This window comes from Amaranthus tricolor, chromosome 12, assembly GCF_026212465.1.
Source record: "Amaranthus tricolor cultivar Red isolate AtriRed21 chromosome 12, ASM2621246v1, whole genome shotgun sequence".
NCBI classification, from domain to species: domain Eukaryota; kingdom Viridiplantae; phylum Streptophyta; class Magnoliopsida; order Caryophyllales; family Amaranthaceae; genus Amaranthus; species Amaranthus tricolor.
The window spans coordinates 11,683,775-11,706,361 of record NC_080058.1 but is presented as its reverse complement, the minus strand read 5'-3'; the positions used below and the strand labels follow the sequence as shown (position 1 = coordinate 11,706,361).

Here is a 22,587-nt window from a genome sequence, read left to right as displayed (position 1 = left end):
TCCGTTCGTATAATCTTTCATTGATGTACATATGTGGTATAGTAACAACAAAGAGCTTAAATGCAACAATATAAATTTAGAGATAGCAACAAAAAACGATTTAGATGAATGAAAGAAATAAAAGTAGAATTTTTATGTACTTCTATTCTATATTTATTAAGGTGATACTTTTATCATTCAACAGCATAAACATGATATTTTTAAATTTAATTTTCGTTGTTTTATTTAACAAAGATCTGGAATACCACACGTGCACACCACATGAGAGTACTGGATAGTGAATAGTACTGATATAGGGTAGCCAATCCTCCAGACTCGACAGCTAAAGAAGCAAAAATGGCGAGACTGCAACTGCTCCAACTGCAACAGCATCCTAATCTCTTCAAACCATGCTTTCTCTTTCCTCCGAATAAACTTACTAAGCTGTATTCTGCTACCCCTTCTTGTCGCACCTTTTCTTCATTTCGTTGTTTGTCCTCTAATTCTGATCACATCAACCAGGTTTTTTTTTCTGTCTCCATTGCCTACGTGATTTTTTTTTGTTTGTTATCTCTTCTTATTCATGTTTGATTTTAATGTGTATATGTAGAGCTCTTCCAACAGTGAATCAAATGGGTCGATTATTGGGGATTTTCTCAACTATCTCAATGAATCTTGGACCCAATTTCATGCTACTGGTACGCTCCATTTTGGCCTATTCATACCAATGAGTATACTGTTTCGCATATATATGCTTTTTTTGTTTGGCAATTGGTAATGTTTTGTATTTATCAGATATTTACTTTATTCTAAGGATTGTTATATTTGTTGGCAGTGTATTCTTGGATAGAAATCTACCAAATTTCATTTGCTCAGTTATTTTCTGCTTGAATTTATTAGGATAATTTTTTAATTTGAATTGAGGACAAGACAGACTGAGAATTGTTTAAGGTGTTTTATGTTAGCTGCGATGGAGTGTTGAGGAACGAACAAGGATGATAGAAAGTTGGTACTTGCGGGATTTAAAGAGGGGGGATCGAAGATGACGTGGTGGGCTTAAGTTGAACTGATATTAACCTTATCAAAAAGAAGAAAAATGAAATGATATTAGAATCTAAGTTTACCCGTTGAGATGGTAGATAGTCAAAATGAATGGAGATGGAGAATTTATGTGGACTATTAATGAGACACATTTATGGTTCATTTAGCTGATCCAATCTTTTTGGATTGAAGCTCTGGCATTATTGCTGTTGTTTTTGTATTCTCCATTTATAAACATGAATAGCAAGTAGGGAATAAAACCTGCATAAATTTATCCAAGCAAGCGATAAATTAGAGTAAAAGGCCAACAATGGACTCTGGAAAGTGGAAACTAGTGCACATCAAGCATCTTGGTTTATATAAGCCTTGATCCTTTCACTATAGAAATGGATTTTATTAATCCTCAATTAGGCCAAAGATGAGGGAAATTGGACATAATGAATAACTAGATGCCTCTAAGCTATGTAAACTTGATGAAAAGGGACTTGATAACCATTCTCAAAAGGAAAAGCCATGAATAATACAAACTTCCATTGATTTCCCTAATACCAACTTTTGATTAATGATGAATAATGCAAACATAGGGGAGTGTTTGCCTAGAATAATACCAACTTTTGTTTATAGTAGGTTATTGACGAAAAAACAAAGGTAAATTAATGGTTAAACAAAAGTTTGGTATTTTTCGAGTAAAAAACCCTAAGTTGGTATTATTCATTGTTAATCAAAAGTTGATATTATTGTAGGGAAATTAGCGAATGTTTGTATTGTTCACGTTAACTATTTCTTCTCAAAATCATCATGTGTGGGCTATGGCATGCATGATCTCTATCCTTTTATCTCCCATTTCGTGCTTCTTTTTTAAACATATTTATCCCAGAGCACTTTTTTTTTTATCTTTTGCTTGAGATTCATCATTCATCTTCAACCTATCTTAGTCTTAGCTACCATTTGGTTAACTATCCTAGTGTTGGAAAAGTCTGACTTTGTTAGTAGCATTTTTTTTTATAATTGGATTATTTTAAACTACTCCACCAAATCAAGCAGCTAATCTATATGAAGTTCTTTTTTTTTTTTTTTTTTTTGTTTTGGTGTTCTTGGTTATTGTCGCATTCTAAATTAGCATTTTAGCGTTCTAAGTTGTTTTTTGTTTCTGTAGTAGGAATGAATCTATATAACTCAATTTTTATCATTGTGAGCGATGAGGCTTGAAAGTTGGGCCAATTTTTTATACGAGGGACTCTCATTGTCTTGAGAAGAGTAATCCTTCACACAACCATCATCATTAATATTGAAAATTTCAAGCTCAATTTGCTTTATACTTAGTCAATTGCTTCCTTTGTCACAAATCAGCTCTAATATTTGGAATAACACAAATTTTTATGAGGTAAGTTGTGTGATTATCAATTTCTATTCTAGTGAAGGAGATTGTGGTTATTTTTATCATATTAGTATTCAATTAGTCTAAACTTCTAATTGGGGGGGAGGGGGGGGGGTTAGTTTTGAGTAAGGTAAGCATAGGTGGATCCAAGGAGAGAAGTAATGAGTGATAAACAAATGGTGGGTATATGTTAAAATAGAAATCTAATTTTAAGAAGTTTTTTGGGATTCACATAAACTGTTGCACTGGCTCTATCATGAATAATACTCTTAGCTTAAGGGATTTTTTTAAAGACTCTTGATATTGCTGTATACTATATGGAATTTATGGATAAAACAAGGATCTATGATCTTCAGCTTTTGTCATTTCTGGCTACCTATGTAACATTACCCTTCTCTCCAGTAATTTTGACTAACATACTCTATGAGAAGTTTTATTTCAGGAAATAAATTTCTAAGACCTTAGTTTATTGATCATGGTGACATTGAGTTGCAGCTGAAGCGAAGAGACAACTGCTTGTGGCTGGATTCCACCTGCTGAACGAAAATGAGGAGTGGGAACTTGAGCCTGGTGGTCGATACTTCTTTACAAGAAATATGTCTTCTTTGGTTGCTTTTTCCATTGGTGAAAAGTAAGATTGAATTTTGTTAAAGCTTAGCCTGCTAGTAATTGTTATCTACCTTGTAATAATTATATGAAAATTATGAAGTTTCGGTATAATTTGTGATACTCATTTCTGATTTATGATAGCATGCGCTTCTATGTTGTATGTTCTCTTTGCTATATTTATATTACTTGACTTGTGTTGTAATTTAATACCTTGTTTTACTTGTGTGGACCTAAAACTAACCATGATTAGCTGATTTGCTTTGTTGTCAGATGTAAACATAAAACTAATACTCAATATGTATGAGATAGAGTTCTGTCTGATAGGGTATTTGTTGCTACTCTTATGCTATGTAAGGTTAAATTATAAATGTACTCAATTGTAATAACAATTGTTTTCTTTTGTTAATTTTAAGGGGGGAGATGGAGTTGCGTGATAAGAGAAGTCCTAAGAATACTTTTTTTCTCTTTTGCCTTCTTACTCATGCTCCATATCCTTGCTTTAAGTAGACAAGAATTTGTTGGATGTTTTTGTATTGTTGAAGAATGTCATGGAAAAACAGGATATAGAAGAGAATATGACAACAAAGAAGAATGGATGGAGGAGGAAAATATATGTAAAATTATAGGAATTTGATTCTTCATTCTTGTACAAGTAGTGCTAGATAGGACCAAATGAAATATAATAGTATCCTTGTTATTGAATATCCCTAATAAGATTAAGACTCTGGCATTGTTGTTCCATTGTATAGCTAAGTTTGAGTCCTGCAACACTCTCTGAATTACATCCTAGATATCTATGTATACATACAAAGCTAAAACAAACTCTTAACATAATGCTAAATAAAACTCTAACAGATCTCCTAAAATATAGTTGTATAACTGAATCAGTTATTCTGTTTGCCATCTGGCCCAACCAACTTGTTTTTATTACGCTTCTTATATGTTATGAGCTGGACCTTCCTCATTTCCGGTGTGACATAATATTGTTATTTTTTCCCGTATAATTCTAGAGTCTCAAGAAATCCATATAGGAACAAAAACCCTATAATGAAGTGCAAAACCCTTGATTCCAACAATTTGGGGTTGGCCACTTGAACCAAAAAAATTAATGTGAGATATCATCATTAGTGTCACATGATTCATTAATCTCTTCGCGAATTAAAAAAGACGAATTAGGGCTGACTTTAGACCAACTTTGTGCGTTTTGTGCAAATTGTGAATTTTAAAGCGAATTAACTAACGGATTATTTTACACTGATCATCATTAACAAAGATAATACTTTATATGAGCATATCTTTGATATTAATATATAATTGTTACAAAACTTTGTGTTTTACATACTAGAAGGATCAGGATACTTGTAATCCTTTGAAATAGTAGAAAAGCATTAAAAAATCTTTGCTTATCTGTATTAGTTATCTTTTAATAGTGCACAGTATCTAAATTTTGATTACCAGAACTGTGCATGTATGAATTTGTGTCTTTGAATTTTTGTTTTATATGTGAGCGTGTCTACACACATTCTTTTACACTTATATTAAGGAAAGAATTGTGGTATTTATCCTTATAGTGGATGTTCAAATATTAAAAATAAATACCTTTTATCCCCATGATAGCTGCTGCAATTTTTGTGCTCTATAGTTTGATGTTGTTTAATTATGCTTTTCTCTAGTTGGGTCATTTACTTAACTATTATAAAGAGCTATGCAAGTTGACTAGAACTTTACTTTCTTTTATCGTTTGAGTTTACTCTAAATTATTTATTGCTAATTGAAATAATTGATGACACAATTCAAAACGTAAACTTGTATGTGTGATAATTACATAATTATTTCCAGACTACATGTCTATAACTTATTCTTTCCAAAGATAACTTTGTTTGTGGCACTCGTAGCTATTCTGCATTAGCATGGATGCTCGACATCCTGAAGATTTTTGTAAATATTAATCACCTCATAATATTTAGTTGTTAATACATGTTTTCTTAACTTAAAATTTTGTAACTGAACATGACTCTTGAAACATAGACACGTTAAGCATATGCTCTTCTGGAGAAGTATCTTTTGTGATTGTCTTAGTGCTTGTATTTTTTGCTAATTTTGTGTAGATATTCATATTGGTTACTTAAAAGGCATGTTCATTTTTTTGGGGGTATCCCTTATTTCTATTGGGCTAAAGATTTATAGTTCTTTAGTTTCGAATTCTAATGAGCAATAGTAAAATGACTCATTAAATCACGTGCACTTCGTATTTTTGCGATGTAGCTGATGATGTTATCTACCAAGGGTCAATTGGAAACAACTTCTATGTTAGTTTTGTTACTAACAAGAGTAAGGTTGCCTGACTCCCCCAAACCCCACCCTAGGTTGGAGCCACTTAATGGCATTGGGGTAATGAAATGTTGTTTTTGCTGGAATTTTTTTCTTGGGGGGAGGATGGGGTAGGGGTAATATAAGTCATATAAAGGAAGATTAAGGTGAGCGAAGATATGAATAGAGGAAAGGAGATGGTGGTGATGGGGCTAATGTATTTATAGTATGAGGTAAGGGAGGAATGGGGAATTATTACCTATTTAAGGGGGGTAATAATTACCTATTTAAGGGGGGTAATAATTACCCTAGGGGGTGGGTAACTATTATCTCTCAAATGAGGGTAATAGTTTCCCCTATCCTTTATTCTCATCACATCACCACCATCCCATCTTCTATTCTATAACTTCCATTCACCTTTCATTTTCTCTTTATACTGACATCTGCTCACCTTTCTTTTCTTTAGTTTAAATGATACCTCTTGGACCTTGTCTTACTTCCGCCCCAAGCATGCTCAATAGAAGTTTTCACTTGAAAAATATGTAAGGAAGGGTATATCCATTTCTGATTTTCTCAAGTTGCCCCTATGTTACTCAGACTCTTCATTTTGCTTCACCTACCCATGTCCGATCCTTGATGCTTGGATATTTTGGTATGACACTTAGACACTTCATTTTAGGCGTAAAATTGAATATTTAGACATATACGACACTTGGACACATACCAGTATCCGACATCAGTACCAGAGTCCAAGTAACATAAGAGTTACCCTATTGCTTCGTTGTATATGCCAAATTGCTATTACATTGCCTTGTCTTTATCTTGCATTGGCTTCAGAAAATTTTAATCTCTTGACTTCATTATAATGTCCTGGAAAGTGGAAACAACCATTATTGATCACCATTTGCGTAGCTTGTTACTAAGCTTAACAAATTGTGTAAAGATGTGAAGCATATATGAACTGAAAGCTGTTTTTGTTTTTCAGGTACAACATTGGCAGTGGATTTCATGTCATTGCAGCTCACACTGACAGTCCGTGTCTTAAACTAAAACCAATTTCAGCATCTTCAAAACCTGGATATCTAATGCTAAATGTGGAGACCTATGGAGGGGGTTTGTGGCACACTTGGTTTGATAGAGACTTGAGTGTGGCTGGAAGAGTTATAGTGAAAAGTGAAGGTGGTTCATTTACTCAGAGACTAGTGAAAGTAAAGAGGCCATTGTTACGTATACCTACTCTCGCTATTCATCTTAACCGGTCCGTTCTTTAAGTCTGACAAAATTAACTCTTAAACATTATTATTTCTTTATCTTTTCGAGGCTTGGATTTTTCTATTAGTTGTTGAATGGGAAGTTTGTACAAAGGCTATATTACTCATCAACTAAGTTAGGTAGCTAGCTGATGTTTTCAGTTTTCTACATTCTTTAGCATAGAATCTTGTTATGAATTTTTTGAGCCCAAAAATTTCCTGGGATGCAGAACTATTCAAGTTGAGCACTCTAATATCAATAGAAAATGGCAATAAACTTATTGTTTGCCCCTCCCAGCGGTGATCAAACTTGTTATTTGAGGGAGGTTGGGATTTTTGCTTGATCCATAATATCTCATTTACTTTTTCTTTTGCTTCTCATTAGAACAGTGAATCAGGATGGTTTCAAACCTAACCTTGAGACGCATCTTGTTCCATTGCTGTCCATAAAACCTGAAGAAGAGCTTTCAGAGTCCAAAGAAAAGGGTCCCAAAAAATCTTCTAATGCTTGGCATCATCCGCAACTTCTGGAGGTATAACTAACTTGAGCTCTTACTTAGTTATGTGCACTTAATTACATGGTTTGTAGTATGTTATGGGTCCCCTAGTCAAGTTGTTCCATATTAGTTAATGTCATTACAGAAATCAAATTAAAAAAGAAGCTGTATTTTGGATGTCTCCATAACGGACCCTTGTGCTCAAGTCTGAGTAACATGTCCTTGCATCATAGGCGAGCATATACTGATCCTAACAAAGGAAAAATAATAAACACTTTTCTTTTCTAATTTTTGATGCGCCTTACTAATTATTTGCAGGTTTTGTCAGAAGAACTGGATTGTAGTGTTGAAGACATAGTGACTGTTGAGCTTAATGTTTGTGATACTCAACCCAGCTGTCTAGGGGGCATGAACAATGAGTTTATTTTTTCTGGAAGATTAGATAATCTTGCTTCAAGTTTTTGTGCCCTAAGAGCTTTTATTGATTCTTGTGCATGTCCCAAAGATTTGTCTAATGAAGATGCTGTACGGATGGTTGCTTTATTTGATAACGAAGAGGTACAGATTTTTTGAAATACATTTTCTTTTTCTTGTTGAAGTGTGATAGTGTTGCACTGTAACAACAATCCATTCCAGTGCATTGTGTGACAGTTGCCCCAACCATAGTTACGTTGGGGAGGAAGGAATTCCATTGATTTCGCTTTCACACACTCTCTCTATTAACTTCTAAGCTTTAGACATTTAGTCATGTACTTATATTTGTTCATCTTATGTTGTGTCCCGTCCCCACACACACACACACACACACACACACTCTTTTTGTTTGTCTACAACTTACAAATTTATCCTCAACTAGCCCTTCTTTCACCATGAATGTATTCACTCTATTTCTTCCGCTATACCATGATTTTAATACTCATTCTCTCTCCTCCTTCCCCACCCACATGATTGCACATCCATGGCATTGCTCTTCTTGATTTTATAGGCCACAATAATGTTGAGTAAAAAAATGAACATAGTATGTTTGAATATTATTTATCAAACACTTGTTTTGCAGGTGGGTTCTAACTCAATTCAAGGTGCTGGTGCACCAACAATGTTTCAAGCTGTGAGACGCATAGTTAGTTGCTTGGCTCATGAAAATATTGGTGAGGGCGCTGTAGAAAGAGCAATACGACAATCCTTTTTAGGTATATTTTATGCGATACAAAATTAATGGTTGGTGGATCTCTGTGATTCTTGACCTAACACTTCCTACTCTTTTTTGCTGGATTCATGCTTTCTGATCATTTAAATCTATTTGGTCGCTTTTTTTATTGTGTTATGGGGTCTTTTCATTGTTAGATGCCTAGAGTAGTTAACTGGTTAAAGGCAGTAGATAGGTTAGTTCTGTAGGCCAATTGGTGAGAGCTAGTAATTGGGATTAACAAACCCAAAAAACATCTTGCTATCATACCACTTTAAAGCAAAATCAACTGAACTCAAAGGCCCCTGGCCCCCTCTGAGAATCAGACATTGCACTGTGTCCATGTAGCAAGTGGACAGAAACGTTCAATCATGGCACACCTATTTCAAATTTCTTTAGAAGCAAAGGTTTTTGGATATTCCATTTATGTTGCAGTCTATTAGCCACTGCTCCAGATCCTGCTCTTTAATTTTTCTGGCCTCAAATGCTGGGTGTGCTATTTGTGATTATTTCTGTGATAACGGAATGCATGCTTTAACAACCTATGATGAATTGATGATCCTAATGAACAGGTGGTGGCATGTCGATAAATGTCATAATTTTTAAATTGACCATGTTCTGAGTTGTGGCTTTCCTAGGCAATATTTTCCATTCTTTTCATCCCTTAAAAGGATCCCTGAATGAGAAGTCCAACAGGGGTATGTTGCTTAACTACCTTACCCGTTTTGAAACACAACATGGTGATACATTGGTCTATATCCCTACGGATGTGATCTCCTTTGCTGATGGACTAAACCGATTGGAATGGGGTTTCAATCTTGGAATTACACTTGCTAATGGAGAAAAACGCAATTGCTAATATTTTAGTTATTTTTTTGCTTTTAGAAGTGCATTAGAATTTTTTCTAGTTGTTTGCATCTTAGTTTCTTGAGGTATTCTGCTTGGAGCATAATATCTAATTTTGTTTGGACCAATGAATAATAGTCTCAGCTGACATGGCTCATGGAGTACACCCAAATTTTATGGACAAACATGAAGAAAATCATCGGCCACAAATGCAAAAGGGGCTCGTAATAAAACATAATGCAAATCAGCGATATGCTACTAGTGGGGTTACTGCTTTTCTTTTTAAAGAAGTAGCAAGAATCCATAACCTACCTACTCAGGTATTTAAGTTTTTAACAAATTATTGCCCATGAGTAAGTCTTTTTCAATTATTATATGTGATTGATCTACCACTTTTCTTTGATTATCTGGTTAAAAATCGTATTTTTTTAATATATATTTGAGTTCTTATTAAATTTGAAAGGAATTTCATTGATTTTGTGTTTCTCATGAATTTGATAATTTTTTTGATAGGATAAAATATTTAGCCTTAGAGTGCAATTGAATATGTTGTCCATCACTTTCTTAAATGAGCATGTTGCATTGTTCTACCCTTCTTCAAAACTTTGAATCAGATGCTACGAAGATTTATTAAGATGGTAAATTGTACCCAGCCATGTCTTTGATTTCTTGAAGGAAGCTGTTTCCGTAAGTCTTTTAACTGTGTCTGTCACAAAAGGAAGACACCTTGCCAATTGCCATATAGAAAGTATCATCGGTGACAACACAAACAAAAATGTCAAAAGATAGTGTACTAGAGATCACCATACAATGATTGTCATCATTAGGCTTATGTTATTGATGATCATTGCCGAGACACCAAGGAAATGAGGGAAAAGAGGGTAAAAGAGGCAATTAAGAGAATTCTCTTGGGAATGTTTTCTGTTATTTTGTTACAAATATCTATCTTGTTATTTCTTGCATAAGAAGATACCCTCATATATGCAATTTAAAGAAGGGGAGGGAATGAAGCAAATCATGCTTTTGTATTGAGAAAATAGTATTCTTACACTTGGCAGTCTAGACTAGAGTCCCTCGAAGAGCTATTCTATCTTTACGCAATACAATACTCTACTTTATATCTCTACTCTAACACCCATATTTACGTGCAACGTTCACGTCACTAACCTACCCCCTAGTCCCCTCAAACGCCCTTGCTCCTCCCTTACATCACCACAGAAAATACTTGTGTATTACACTCCATAGCTATGGATCTAACTAAAAGTTTGATTTCCATCCTATCGGACACCAACAGTTCCCACTTAGCTACTTCATCCTCATTTTGTCGTTCCATGCAACTTCTTATTGTTGACCCTATCAGGTTTGATGATGACCAAACCTTTCTAATGTGGTTGCTGCTTAAGTGTTGTGATCATGTGATTCGAAATAGGGTCTTGTTGATTATTCTAGAGTAGGAACATAATGGCTTGAAGCAATGTTCCAATAAGAGTTGCTGCTCTATTGCTGAATTAAGAATGTTTCTGTTCCTCAAAGGAGCTACTGCATTGTTGCATTGTTCCTATTGTGCCAGCATGTTGCAGGATAAGAATGAGAGCAGTGAATTCAAGTCTTGGAGAATATAACAATGTGGCTTTTAAGAGTTTTTGAAGCTTTTAATTTCCTAGTTGTTTGTATGGATATAAATTAACTAGTTGCATAAAAAAGATAAATCTTCTATTTGGTAGTTGAACGGTTTTTGCGAAAACCAGTGGAGTTTAAAAGACTTCCTTTATGCTCTCCACTACTTTAGAAACTGCTTCTATAGTGACTATACTATTTCTGCTTTTCTCAACAGCCTATATGTGTCTTTATATCTGTTGTTAGTAAACATTACTTTTCCCTTGTTCCTTGGAACTTAAAAAGAAAGGTAGCAGTTGCAGCTTACAAGGCAATTATTCTTGCCTTAATTTGCTATAAAAGTGGAGCACTTGGAAAGATTAAATTACAAACTTACAAACTATTCTCTAGATATACAAGTTTTTGCTGCCAATAAAAAGTAGGTCTTTTTTATGCAAATAGTAAGTTTTTATCCTTATGAGTTTTTCTGTGAATGGGGGTATGAGTTGGATTTAAATGAACCAGTACCACTTGATTTGGGGTTGATTCTAGAAGAGAAAAAAGTTTGAGTCGAAGTAGGTGAGTTCAGGAACAACGGGTTGTTCCTGTTGGGAAGTTGAGTTTGTAGAGAAACTCAATGGCCTAGAGAGTGTGAGGTTGATTTAAATAATCAAAGTCAACAATGCCAGAGTCTTAATCCTAAAAGAATTGGGTCTGCTACATGAATGATGAACCTATCAGTTCCACTGGTCGTCCTCATGAATTCTTCTTCTCCATTCATTTCAATTTTCTACCATCTCAATTTGTAAGTCTAGGTTATTTATTTTATTTTCTACTTCTTTCCTCCAGGTCATCTTTGCTCTTCTGCGCCCTCTTTTTAAGTCTCTTGAGCTCCAATTTTCTATCTCTCTTACCGATTCGCTGATACCTCGTCTTTGCTCATGCCCAAACCATCTTAAACGATTTTCTTTCATCTTTTCCTTAATATTTTCAACTCCTAAACCATTTCTTATATCTTCGTTTCGAATTTTATCCCTCAAAGTATGCCCACTTATCTATCGAAGAATTTGCATATCCGCTATTCCCATCTTTCTACTATGTTTCTTTCTAAAAGCCCAACATTCTATTCCATATAGTAGCGCCTATCTAATAACCACTCAATAAAACGCACCTTTTAACAAGGACACACGTCCATCACATAATATTCCAATAGCCACTCTCTATTTTTTCCAGTACAAACCTAATTATATGGGTCACATCTTGTAAATAGGCACTAGAGTGTCCATCCATTGGACATCTTATTTGTCCTTCAGATCTTGTTGAATAGATCATTTAGTCATGTCATCCCAATCATCCTTAGGCATCTTCATACCTCAATAGGTACCATTTGGCCTATTCATCTTCATACCTCAATAGGTACCATTTGGCCTATCCGCCTTTTTTTAGTGTTTTCTTCGAAGCCCCATCACCTCTGATTTTTGTATGCTTCGCATAAATTCTCTATTTTCATCTAAGGGAATTATTGTTGTGTCTCCTACAACATGTCCTTATTCTTCATTAAAAACCTCATCAAAATAATTCGTTCATCGATCCTTGATGTTCCTGTCCTGAACTAGAATGTTCTTATCCTTATCATTATCCTTAATACACTCCACTACAGCTATGTTAGTAGTTTTTGCTTGCTTCATCTTTCTCATCCTATGTATATGCTTTTCTCCTTCTTTAGAATCGAGTTTGTTAAACGCTTTCAATTCTGCCTCACCAATAGCTACTTTTGTCTTAATTTTGATTACCTTATACTTGGCTAAGTTTTTCTCATTCATGCATTATCCTATTGCAAGATAATATTTTTTTTCTTTTCCTTGATAATTGTCTTGACTTTCTTATTCCACCATGTTGTATCCTTTTTTACTATGAAACTACCACGTGATTCTCCTAAAATTTCCTTAACTTGTTCGAATGATGCAAGTTTTCATCTTTGTCCAAGTATCCTCTGCATCCGAAGTCATCTTCCAATCTACTTCTAGAATAACTTTCTCGGGGAAGACTTTAGCATTATCATAGAATAAAAATGAGGCCGGATCGCATCGTATCGGCCGCGTCGTTAAGGTTTTCAAAACAAACGAACCGATATTTCCCGCGTTGTAAAGGTGTAAAAAAACCGCGTTGTGGGTCGTATTAAGGGATATCTTATGGATTTGATCGATATTTAGACGATATGATAACTGCATCACCCCCGTAACCGCATCAGCGTTTCGTTACCGCGATCACAACCGTTACCGCATTTTTACATTATGAACACTATCATCTTTTGATCTCCAGCATTTAATCTTACGTGGTTCTTTAGTTTTCTTTACCTTTGTTCGCACTTGAAGGAAAACATCTAGGATAAGGAGTTTGTGTTGGGTGGCTACACACTCACCTGTGAGAACCTTACAGTTTAGGAAACTACCTCTATCTATTATTCTTGTCAAAAAGTTATCAATTTGGGTTCCATTTACTCTAGTTCTAAAAGTCACCAAATGGTTATCTCTCTTCTTAAACCATGTGTTCCTAGTTCTAAAAGTCACCCACAAATCATATGAGAGTGCAAAATCCTAAATGGACTCCCTTTGTATTCCTAGTTCCGAAGTCAAAAATTAATGAACGTTTCCATAGCCACTGCGACATACCCCTACGTTCCCATTCAAATCACCTTTGATATAGAGCATCTTATTCATTGGTATATTTTGCACCATATCATCAAGATCCTCCCAGATTTTCCTATTAATTGATTCCTCTATCGCACCCCCCCCCCCCTTGGAGTGTGAATAGGTACCTATGACATGCAAAATCTCTTTACCATATAAAATTTCCACTCTTATAATCGTATCGTTCTTCTACTACATCCTTAGATGTCCGTTCATCCATAATGACACTAACTCCATTCTGATTTCTATTTTGTCCCGAGCACCAGAATACATAGAATTCCATCATTGAAGCCCCGCCTGAAGCTTCACCTTGCACAATTGGTTCATGAAGAAGTTGAAGAGGCTTCTTAGAAAATATTAAAGTAATGGCTCTAAACAGCCTAATGTTACGGTTCAAATAAAATACTCTTGGTTAAAGTGAGATACTAGTACCTTTTTTATAAGTTTTACTGAAAAATTGTACATGAAATGTTATCAAGTTTCAAATTTTTTATTTGTAGATGAAAAAAAAGGGTACACATTAGTCTTTACTCTCTAGTATCAAGTTAATACTCTTACATTGGAGCTTTTCGTGCTTATTTTTCTTGTAAATATAAAAATTGTAAATTTCATTTCCTACATTTCCAAAATTTCAAATTATCGTTTCCGTTTTCGTTTTTGTTTCTCGTATCATATCGAATTTGTTTCTGTGCAGCACTGGTTAATTCTCTGATACAAATTTGCTTACCTTGTGGGCAAAGGGGTGAGTCTAGCTTTTGCAATATACAAATTACAGAGTTGTGGTGGGATGTGTGGATTGACAAGCTTTGTAGCTTTAGATACCTATTTTTAAGGGGGTAGATATATTTCTTCACTTTTGTAGTTTCTTCTTCTGACATAAGTTTCATTTTGGTTCCTTAATAGGTTTAACTAATAGGCAATGATTTGGGTTCTGCAGATCAAGACCTGCTCCTGCATCCATTACTTTTTCTGTTGAGTCTAATACATAACTTCATGCAATAACCACTCAAGCTTATTGTTCTGTGTAGGAATTTGTGGTAAGAAATGACATGGGCTGTGGATCTACTATTGGGCCCATACTTGCTACAGGTGTTGGGATCCGAACTGTCGATTGTGGCATTGCTCAACTTTCCATGCACAGGTATCAAAATGCTCTATTCTGCTGCTGACGATAGTAAAAAGGCTGTTATTGAATTGACAAATGATCTTAAAAATGGGTACTATTGCGCCTAACCTTGATGAGGCACTAGTAATTAACCATGAACTATACTAGCCCATTTGTTTAACCACCACAGGTACATTACTTTGTCTTTCTTCGGCCTCATTAAAGGAATGTACCTGAATGATGACCAAGTCCCCTGCCCCAATGTTTGACCACAAAAAAGTGTTAATCACACTCAACATTTATTTCCACTCATTCTTCTTGACGGGGTCAAACAATTATAATTCTTTAGTTTCAGATTATTCTGGATTATATTAGAATATCTTATTAAATCATGTGTACTCTGATGATGTTTGTTACCTAGGGTCAATTAGAAATTGTCTTTGTTATCATTTACATGGGTAAAGTTTCCTCTCTCATGTTTGATCTCTTGTAATTTATGCTACTTGGAGTCTTCATTATTATCACAAGTACCCATATTAGATCTTTGACCCTCAAACATGGGTACGATGGTTGGATACTTTACTTTTGACCAGTAAAATGGAATTTGTCCATAATTTATTCATGTTATTGAACACATACTTATGTCACATCAGACATGAGTTCCAGAGTCTGATTAATACACCTTGTAGTGCCAGAGATCTCAATATGGACATTAGGTCCAATGAGTCAATGATCCTAATGCTTTGATCAATAAGATCACAAACTCGAATTTGCATCTTTGATGTAGATCTCATATTTGAACCGCAATGAAAAACTCCCATCAATTGTGGGAGAGACTTTCATCCTCAAAAACTATTTATCTCCATGTGGTCATTTGTGTAGACAACTACAATTTACATGTTCTAGATCAAGAGGTTAATATCCCCAAAGTTAAGTGATATTTGGAGTGGTAGCTTTGGAATCCTCGTAACAAATAATTTGACTAGCAAATAAGGTGATTGTCCAATAAACAAAGATCCAAATTTTAGTTTCCATTTCATTAGACCATACTTATTAAGAAAGCTCCAGAATTTGTCAATCTGGATCACTGCAAAAAGATATGTAACTAAACACAAGCCGTTTCTTGATCTGTTGAGTGGGTGAAAACATGTCGGTAGAACTGTAGAAGTAAATATTCTAGTCCAGGATGATCTGATGCAGAAAGCATGGTCCATAGTATATAGTGTAATTGCTGAAACTTTTACTTAAGTAATCAAAGTTGCTAAGTACTTCTATAACTTACATTTAACATACTTAATATTAGAACTGTGTAGTGAGTAGTGACTAGTAAGTCATTTGTTCAGTGTGCTTTCAGTATTCTGCTCTTCAGGTCATATATGGGTGATTAAATCTATGGATTTTTGTTCATTTGAGTTATAGCTAGATATATACTAGTTACCAATTAGCTTATTGTAGAGAATAAATTATTAGTAGTTAATTAGTCATTCAGTTTGGATGTGGTTCGGTTTAGACTAGTTTTGGTTTCAGGTAAACATTGAGCTATCTTCTTCCGATTACATTTTGGGTGTTCGTCGTTTAAATCTTGTCAATAGGTACAGGTTAGTTTTTCCAGGTCTAGATGTATATTGATATTGGGGGTGGGGCGAAAAGAGAAATGGATGTAATTTTATTGTTTATGTTACATATTCCCTCATTCCCTTAAGAAACATCCTATTTGCAACTGATGCAAATTCAAGGGGACATAGTAGTACTAAATTTCCACTTTTAGTGATAGTACGCGAATTTGATACTGATGCTATATGACTTCTTTTCTATGTAGTGTGAGGGAGATATGCGGAAAGGTTGACGTAGATATTGCTTATAAGCATTTCAAAGCATATTACCAAACATTCTCGAGCATCGACAAAAGATTATCTGTTGATTAGCATGTCAACTTCAAGCTTTTTTCTACTCTTCCATAATGTGCATCAGTAGATGGAACATCTTTTCCACATTTGGTTTTCTGTTGAAGTGTTGAGACTGCAGTCCTTGAAGTTAAAATTATATCTCTTCATTTACTAGTCGAAGATTCATCGAGCTTCTTCCTTCGGGGCATCAGTTTAGCGAGATGTGACAGAAAATCTTCTTATCAGTTCCACATCAGACAAATGCAAAATGAACAACTTTCCTAAAATGGAACTTTGGAAAACAGTCAGCAAAAAATGCAAGGGAAAGAAGTGATCAGGAAAATTTGCATACTTCTAGAGTATAACTGGTAACAGTCGCTTATCAATTGGTTGTATCAGAATTTGATTGTTAACTAAAGTGGTTACAAATACTATGATGTTATTGATATTTATATATTTTTTTTTAAATTTAGACACTTGTACTTAGACCAGTTTGACCAAGTTAAATTTAAAAAATAATAGAAGTGATAAATTATGTTGATGGGGAAAAAATGTTACAGATAGATAAAAATGTTATTAAATGACAAATGGGTTAAAGTATCGTTATTGATATAATGTGCATATTGTAAAGGCCACTTTTTTGAGACATTGTCAAGCGTTTTAAGTTTGAGAAGGCGATTGAAACAATGCCTCTTTAACGGGCAAGAATCTTAATCTGATTTTTAATATTTATAATCTTAAATACAATATATTTTTGGACTTAAACATCACCAAGAATATGTTTGGCCAATTTTAATGAGATTCATTTTTTTTTTTTAAAAAGGTAATTTCAAAGTTAAAAAATTATTAAACCACACCTAAAAAGTAGTCATTTCAAAGAATATTGAGAAATTATGTTGTCAATTGAGTACAAGTAAAGGCTATACCTTTGACCCTAAGTTTTTGTAGCTTGGACATCCTCATGGGTCATGCCTTTTCTAGTTAGAAACCAGGGAAACATCATTGTCAATATCATAGGAAAATCCAATTCTTACTACCAAATGTTACATCATTTCTTAATTACCTCTTTTTAAGCTCTCTGCACCCAAACAAAGAGTACATATCTTCATCCTTGCATGTAGGAGTAACACAATGATAATGATTATGGTAATCATCATAATAATGATTAACCAAGCAATGCAACAACCAAGCAGGTAAAACCTAAACATTATATTTCCTTTCACCAAACATCCAACAAGTCTTTACCTTAAAACAAACTCATCTCTCCTACCTCTTTACTCTTAAGCTGCTACTTCAATACTTTTCCAAATTCCATCATCAAATCATCTTTATTTCCAACCATGGAAACTCCACTCTCTGATTCCTCCTCCTCCCCCTCCACAGTCGATTCCTCTCGGCCTTTTCCCTCTGTCAAACAGGCAGTCGCCATCTTTGGAGAACGTGTTCTTCTTAAACAATTCCATTCATCTTCACCTTCAAAACCGCCCCCTAAATCAGAAAATGGCACATCAAATAACCCATCAGATTCGTCTGCTTACAAACCTCCTGCACCAAGTCCTCCAACTCCAACATGTTCGAGTACTATTTCGACCATATCATCAAACTTTCCTGTGAAGGAAACAGCAAGTGAAATCAGAACAAGCCCTGAAACTCAAACACCAAACAATGATAAAAACAATAATAATAATTATGGGAAAATCGTACATGGGAACGACTTAGTTATGATGTTGATGGTTTTAAAGAGACTTGAAAGCGAATTACAAGAAACAAAGATGGAAGTGAAGTTACTGAAAGAAAGGGAATCAGAAACTGAAGTAGCATTGGCTTCTTTAAATGCAGAACTTCACAGGAATATGTCTAAAATTGCTAAAGTTGAGGCTGCACAAGCATCAAAATCAGCTGCTAAATCAGTTACATTGGTTGATGAAATACAGAGTGGAATTAAAGATAATGAAGAAAGGAAGAAATGTGAAGCGATGGTTAAGAATAGTAACGTTGATTCTCCAACATTAGCTCAAATATTGAGGATTACTGACTATGATTCTTATTTTGGAGACACTAATTATATCAAGAAAAGTATGAAGAAGAAACCAATTATTCCTTTGCTCACTGATTTGTTTGTATGGAGGAAGAAATCCCCTTTATTCCCTCAACCCTTGTTTAGATTTTAATGTTTTCATTTATTCATTGTGTAAACTGTCATGGAGATTTTATGCTTGTCAAAGTTTTTTTTCCCTTTTTTTTTAAATAAATGTTGAAGTGTCGTTTATTATCCACATGTGAGATGTCCGTTTGATACACATAGAATCTTCTTTGGTTCATCATTTCGTGATCATCATCAGAATTTGTTAAAAGATCGTCTTTTCCATTGAAGGGTTTTAAAAATAAGTTATACGTGGTATTGTTACTGTTTTGTTTTTGTTTTCCAACGAAGGACCAACAAATATACACAAATTCTTATGAGGGACAGTTTGATCATCTCTAATTGGATCAGTCTAATATATATTTTTTTGAAATATTGTAAGTAAGCATTAAAACTAATGTGAGTAATCATTTAAGATATTGTGAGTAGGTATTAAGGATACGATAAATAGGCATTAAAAATAATGTAAGTAGACAGTAAGTTTTAATGAGCTGGGCGGTCTCTCAAGAGACTAGCCGACAATTATAAGACCTTTTATGTATCTTGATGAAATTTTAGGCACACGCACTAAAACTTAAGAGCTAGTTCCTTCAAAGTGCTCAGGTTTATGATCTTAAACCACTCTAAAAGAGATACAAAGTACATATTGGTTGATTTAGAGTATAAAAGGTTCAGTCCGTCTTATATGAGACCGTTTTACGGTGAGACAAACTTAAAACAAGAAGCTCATAAGCTAAAGTCTATTATTAAGCTATTTAACCCAAGTATGAGGCTTGTCTCACAGTAAGACCGTCTCATACATAAATTTGCGTAAAAGTTTTTAATAAAGTTTAAGTAAACTAATTATAATAAGGTATAATAAGTATAAGCCCGTTGCAAGTACTATGAAAATAGGGGGTCAAATGTACTATTAAATTAGTAAGGACAAGAGGGCAATTTTCTCAGTCCAAGGTAGAAAAAAGGATGCAATTGAAAGTGCGAAATACAAAAGGTTAGCGACAAGTCGTTGCTTCAGAGCAGCGACTTCCTGCATACTTTCTGGAAAATAGAAAAGTTGTACAGAAGAAAATGCCGAATCAGCGTTATAGGAAAAGTTTATTCAGCTTAAAAGCGACGGGTCATCGCTTCTGAGCAACGACTCATTATGAGGTTTTTGGACTTCTATACGCGAGGTTGTCTTTGGGTTTTGGCTGTTTGGGTTTTGTCTTTAATCCTAATCACCCACTAATTAGTCAATAAGTTTTTGTTTGGACGGAGAAAAATGGAGGGAAAAGAAAAGAAAGAATATGAAGGGATGAAGATTTCCTTGGTTGGATGGCCGAAAAGAAGGAGGAGGATTTGAAAGGAAGAGATTTAGAGGGATAAGTTCCTTTATTTTGTTAACATCTAAATCTCTCCATAAGAGGAAGATTTAGAAGAAAAATAAAATTCATTTCTTTTTCATCCCCTTTCTTCCTATACAAACAATAAAATCTTTACCCTCTCTTCCCTTTCCCTTCCTTCCCTTTCTTCCCTTCACCTTTCCTTCATTTCTTTTCTCTCTTAATTTTATATCCAAACATAATATAAGTGACATAAGGTTATGAGGACATGGGGAAGTGGAGTTTGGAGCCCAACTCTTATATTAAGGGGGGTCATTTGCACAAATTTACAAATAGAATTATGCTGCCTTTTTCCTTTATTGCTCCCTATTTTTATTCTCTACAAGTTTATAAAGTGAAAGAAATTAGCAACTTCAATTCATTTTATTTCTAAGTTTACTCTATATAATCTTTTATTTTTCATACTGCTTAATTATACTAAGCTTATAACTGAATGCAAACCATTGCATCTCAAAAATGAATTCAAAGTTTTTAAGCCTAAGCAACAAGTAGATAGAATACTGCTTTTAGGAAAATTAGATTGTATCTCGGTTTGATATCAAGTTTTTGTAGATAGTATTGTCTTAAAGCATTTTTGGTTTATGGTTAGATTTATTTAAGTCTTTTATTTCAGTTGTAATTTCAATTTTTAGATTATTATAGTAGGAATTAACATGAAACACCCCTTGAATGGAAAATCAAAGAGCAAGTCACACAATTGATTGTTTTAGAGAATGATTTCCATGGTGGATATCATCAAATAGGATGAAAGAGGGTTATAAATGGATTGACATATATCCTTTATAAACATAACATTATATCTATGAGTGGTCGGTCTTCTACAGTTTAGTTTAAGTTTGACTAATACGTAAGATAAAATTTTAAGGATAATGTAATATACAATACGTTTTTAGAGATGCAATATAAATTACAAATTAAAAATTTTCAAAAAAAGTTGTACGTCTGAGTAAAAGATGTCGTAATTTATTATGACAGAGATTATATTTCTAAGCTATATTATGACCAATAAAGGAATACGAGTTGATCTATCAAAAGTGAAAGCTATTCTGAATTGGTAAGAGTATGAGTAATGGTGTGTAACACCATTTGTTCTATCTATTTCTTTCTCCTACTCTCCATTTTCAACATCATTTTTCTCTAAATTTTACATCTAACTTACCTATCCCACCACATATATTAATTATTTTCCTCTTCATATATATATATATATATATATATATATATATATATATATATATATATATATATATATATATATATATATATTCATATTTTAGATTATGTGGAAATCAATTAAATTAGTGAAAAACTAAAAACAGATATACATAAAAATTTAAATAGTGTGCGACTACTTGTAAGATTAGTGTTGAAGTCCTAATTCTTCCTTAGTATAAACCTTTCCAACCTGGTGGACAATTAATTTTTTCATTTCCAATGCATACAATCTGTACAATCCATCATACAAATAAAACCCTTTGTTATCCATAATAGAGGAGTCATTGCAAGTCTGTAATAGTTGGCCTCCTTTTAAGTATTTTTAGTAAATAATGTTGCTCTTATTGCATGAACAAAGTCGGTAAGGCAACTTCTTGTCTTAGAATCATCTATCAATTTATCATTTGCATTGGAAGAGTGACTGATTCGATTCATATTTTGGGTTTTTAATGGATTATATTCTTTTGTTGGAAGATGAATTATATAGTGAATTAGATATAATAATTAGTGAGCATTTATTAAAAAAAATGTCAAAGTATAACAAGATTGCAAATCTACTTATGATAAGATTCTTATTAATAAGATAAGATAGCGATTTATTTTTTAATTGTAGTTATGACTTATAAAGATAAGATAAGATTGCAGTATACTGTAACTAAAGATAAGGTAAAATTGTAATCTACTATTTACAAAGATATTATTGTTGAAGATAAGATGTGCTAAAAAAATATGTATTAGTTATAATTATTTAGTGCATTAATTCTATGAATAATAATGATAAGCGTACAAATATAAATATAAGTAATAGTAATAACAATAGTATAATAGTAATAATTAGACCTGTGTAATGGGCCGGATACGGGCCGAGTCAGACTCAACTTAAAACAGGCCGGATCTTGCAAGACAAAAAACAGGCTTTAAATGGGTCGGGCTTGATGGCCCACCCGATCCGGCCTGACCCCTCCATCTAAACTCTTTAAATTTTCTTGCATGTCATGATAATTATTTGGAAAAAATCAAATCCAAAACCGTTTAAGAGCAGTAATTCTACAGTTGTTCATAAAATACTAATGAAATCTTCCATGTATATATATATACAGTAAAAATGAAAATGTTATATTATTGGTAAAATACTAGTAATAAAAATAGGAAGGCCCGTTTAGGATCCGCTAAAAGCCCGTTTTTAGCCCGCTTTGTATATAGTAGAAGTTGACCCTTAAAAGTTCGGTCCATTTAAAACCCGACCCGTTAAGAGCCCGTCTAATAAAGGTTTGGGCCCATAGGCCCGATAGGCCCCCCGCCCATTGCAAACTTCTTGTAATAATATACTCTATGGTTAAATAACTTTATTTTAATAATTAAGAAAAATAAGAGTAGCAACAAGAATCTTACTACATTAACTAAAACAAGAAAAAAAAAAACATACACAATCAAATTACTTAAAATAAGAAAGCTAAAAAAAACTAACTAGTTA

At 33.8% G+C, this 22,587-nt stretch overlaps 2 protein-coding genes across 2 annotated transcripts; both read left to right on the top strand.

Annotated features, from left to right (window-relative positions):
• Nucleotides 1–255: 255 nt before the first annotated feature.
• Nucleotides 256–16,914, top strand: LOC130797343 (probable aspartyl aminopeptidase). Its single transcript, XM_057659923.1, has 10 exons — nt 256–501; nt 590–677; nt 2,894–3,029; nt 6,303–6,575; nt 6,953–7,100; nt 7,383–7,622; nt 8,122–8,254; nt 9,235–9,416; nt 14,411–14,523; nt 16,307–16,914. Exons 1-10 carry the CDS (start codon nt 337–339, stop codon nt 16,410–16,412), a joined length of 1,584 nt encoding a protein of 527 aa, XP_057515906.1. The 5' UTR covers nt 256–336; the 3' UTR covers nt 16,413–16,914.
• A 515-nt stretch (nt 16,915–17,429) lies between these two features.
• Nucleotides 17,430–18,743, top strand: LOC130797344 (uncharacterized). Its single transcript, XM_057659924.1, has one exon. The coding sequence runs from the start codon at nt 17,714–17,716 to the stop codon at nt 18,542–18,544; it is 831 nt and encodes a 276-aa protein (XP_057515907.1). The 5' UTR covers nt 17,430–17,713; the 3' UTR covers nt 18,545–18,743.
• The last annotated feature ends 3,844 nt before the right edge of the window (nt 18,744–22,587 follow it).